The sequence below is a fragment of the Bison bison genome, unplaced genomic scaffold, assembly GCF_000754665.1.
Source record: "Bison bison bison isolate TAMUID 2011002044 unplaced genomic scaffold, Bison_UMD1.0 scf7180017864376, whole genome shotgun sequence".
Taxonomy (NCBI): domain Eukaryota; kingdom Metazoa; phylum Chordata; class Mammalia; order Artiodactyla; family Bovidae; genus Bison; species Bison bison.
In genome coordinates this window covers 15,511,617-15,514,323 of record NW_011494948.1, presented here as the reverse complement: position 1 = coordinate 15,514,323, position 2,707 = coordinate 15,511,617, and the positions used below count along the sequence as shown (strand labels likewise).

The 2,707-nt window shown below is 46.3% G+C and overlaps 1 protein-coding gene across 1 annotated transcript in view; it reads left to right on the top strand.

Moving 5' to 3' along the window:
- Positions 1-109: 109 nt before the first annotated feature.
- SMC1A (structural maintenance of chromosomes 1A) overlaps positions 110-2,707 on the top strand; it is a 41,459-nt gene continuing 38,861 nt past the window's right edge. Inside the window, exons 1-4 of the mRNA XM_010857102.1 lie at positions 110-455; positions 567-679; positions 1,764-1,971; positions 2,061-2,298. Coding sequence (XP_010855404.1) covers positions 281-455; positions 567-679; positions 1,764-1,971; positions 2,061-2,298 — 734 coding nt within the window. The 5' untranslated portion in view covers positions 110-280. The remainder of the gene's footprint in view (positions 456-566; positions 680-1,763; positions 1,972-2,060; positions 2,299-2,707) is intronic.

The window sequence follows — 2,707 nt, the reverse complement described above, 5'->3', positions numbered from 1 at the left end:
ATGATCTATTTTGTGAATATATAATTTCCTTAAATGGGGCTCTGGTTTTTGGCTATTGTAAGTAGTAACTTCAAAGGAGCTGTTTTTCTAAGCCTTTGATCCAGGGCTTTGGTCAGGCCCAGTCTTTACAGGGGCAAAACAGTATTTTGTCCTCCTGACAGTCTAAGCACTGAGTGATTAGAGGACATTTCTGTTCTCAGTGTTTCTTTTATTCCTTTTTCCCTCCCCTTATTTCCCCTCCTCTACTTTGTCATGTCCTCCTTTAGGTAAGTCAAATCTCATGGATGCCATCAGCTTTGTGTTGGGTGAGAAAACCAGCAACCTGCGGGTAAAGACCCTAAGGGACCTGATCCACGGAGCTCCTGTGGGCAAACCAGCAGCCAACCGAGCCTTTGTCAGCATGGTCTACTCTGAAGAGGGTGCTGAGGACCGCACGTTTGCCCGTGTCATTGTTGGTGGGTGAGGCTGGCCAGAAGGTTCTCCTTGGGTCCACAGGGGTGGCTAGACTAGTTTGTTGGGGTAGAAGGGAGGCCTGACCCTTGGCTAACTCATGCATTGTCTTGTAGGAGGTTCCTCCGAGTACAAGATCAACAACAAAGTGGTCCAGCTACATGAGTACAGTGAGGAATTAGAGAAGTTGGGCATACTTATCAAAGCTCGTAACTTCCTCGTCTTCCAGGTGGGCTTTTTTTTTTTTTACTGTGTTGGGTGTTTGTTGCTGTTTGGGCTTTTCTCTTGTTGGGCAAGCGGGACCTACTGTGTTTGTGCCTGTGTGGTGTGCAGGCTTCTTATTGTGATGGCTTTTCTTCACGTGGGCACTTTAAACAGTTGTTGGCTATCTACTTTTTTTCCTATCCCCACTGGACTTGCTCCATCTCTGGCTTCCTCATCTCTCCCTGAACTAATGTAGCAGCTTCCTCACTGGGCTTCCTGACTCCAGTCTGACCCCCTCCTGTTCATCCCCTAAAATTCATCTTATGAGAGCACAAATATTCCTTCCTCTTAAAACATTTCAGTGATTTCTCATTGCCTTCTGATGGCAGTTCTCAAATTGTAGTCTCTAGATTGGCATCAACTGGGGACGTGTTAGAATTGCACATTCTCAGGCCCTACCCCAGACAGATAGGGGCAGAGACAGTGGGGTGAGGCCCAGTAGTTTGTGTTTTTCCAAGAGCTGCAGGTTATTATGATGCACACTAAAATTTGAGAACTGTTGCCTTAGCATGAAATTCAGCTCCTGTCATTCATGAAACAGCCCTGCTTTGGCTCTTGCTCACCTCACTGCCCTCATCTGCCAATATTCTTCTAGCCCTGCATTCCAGCCTAATTAAACTTTTTACAGTTCCCCAAATTTGCCTGCTTTCTTTGGCCTGCAGACTTTGCAATACTAATTTTCCTTTATGTGGAATAACCTCGTCTCTCTTACTTTTTTGTTTAGTTTTTTCCCCATCTTCCAGACACAGTTATCACCTTTGGCAAACCTTCCCACATAGATACTCCTACCAGTCATCTACCCTCAAGCTTCATTTAGTTCTTTTTATGTACTCTTGCTGTCACTGCACATAATACATGGTGTTGTCTCTGCTTCTATTTCTTCTGTTCCCCATGTACATTAAAAGGCAGGGGATGTCCTCAAAGCTCAGTGGTGAAATGTGGCACCCAGTGTGGGGAAGGGATCAGTGAACATTTTCTGAATGATGGAGTGGGTAGGGGAACTGAACTGAGTAGGGTCTAAGTGGGGAGAGTGTTTTGACCTTTACTAGGGTGCTGTGGAATCTATTGCCATGAAGAACCCCAAAGAGAGGACAGCTCTTTTTGAAGAGATCAGTCGCTCTGGGGAGCTGGCCCAGGAATATGACAAGCGAAAAAAGGAAATGGTAAAAGCTGAAGAGGACACACAATTTAATTACCATCGCAAAAAAAACATTGCAGCTGAACGCAAGGAGGCCAAACAAGAAAAAGAAGAGGTAGGTGGCCAGGTTGCCTCTGGGATCTGAGAGGCCAGGATGAAGCCAGTGCCTCACTGATGCACCCCTGCCTCCACACCTCTATTTGCACAGGCTACCGCTACCAGCGCCTGAAGGATGAGGTGGTGCGAGCTCAGGTACAGTTGCAGCTTTTCAAACTTTATCATAACGAAGTGGAAATTGAGAAGCTCAACAAAGAACTGGCCTCTAAGAACAAGGAGATAGAGAAGGACAAAAAGCGGATGGACAAGGTAGAGGATGAGCTGAAGGAGAAGAAGAAGGAGCTGGGCAAAATGATGCGGGAACAACAGCAGATTGAGAAGGAGATCAAGTAAGTGGCAGGACTGAGCCTGCGACTTGTGGGAAGCATCTTCCCCTTGACTTGGCTTTGGCTAGAATCAGGCACATTTCTTGACTTGCATGTTAGACAGATAGAGTATTTAAGTACTCAGACTCCATGTAGATAGGTAACTCGGAAAAGGAGAACTTGAAAAGGGTGGTGGCTTTGCCAAGAAGATGTGATGGGAAGCCACTTGTGACTGATAGTCCCTTCCTAGAAGAGGAAAACTGGAGCTTGAAGGTCAAAGAACAGAAATTTGAAAAGGTTAGATCAGATGGGGAACAGTTTCGTGAACACAGGGTACTTTTGGGAGTTGTTACCGAGAGATCTGGCCTGGCTAGGGTTGAGGCAGGGGTGGTAGCTTTACCTTCTAGAGTGGCTGGAATGCCAGGCTGAAGCC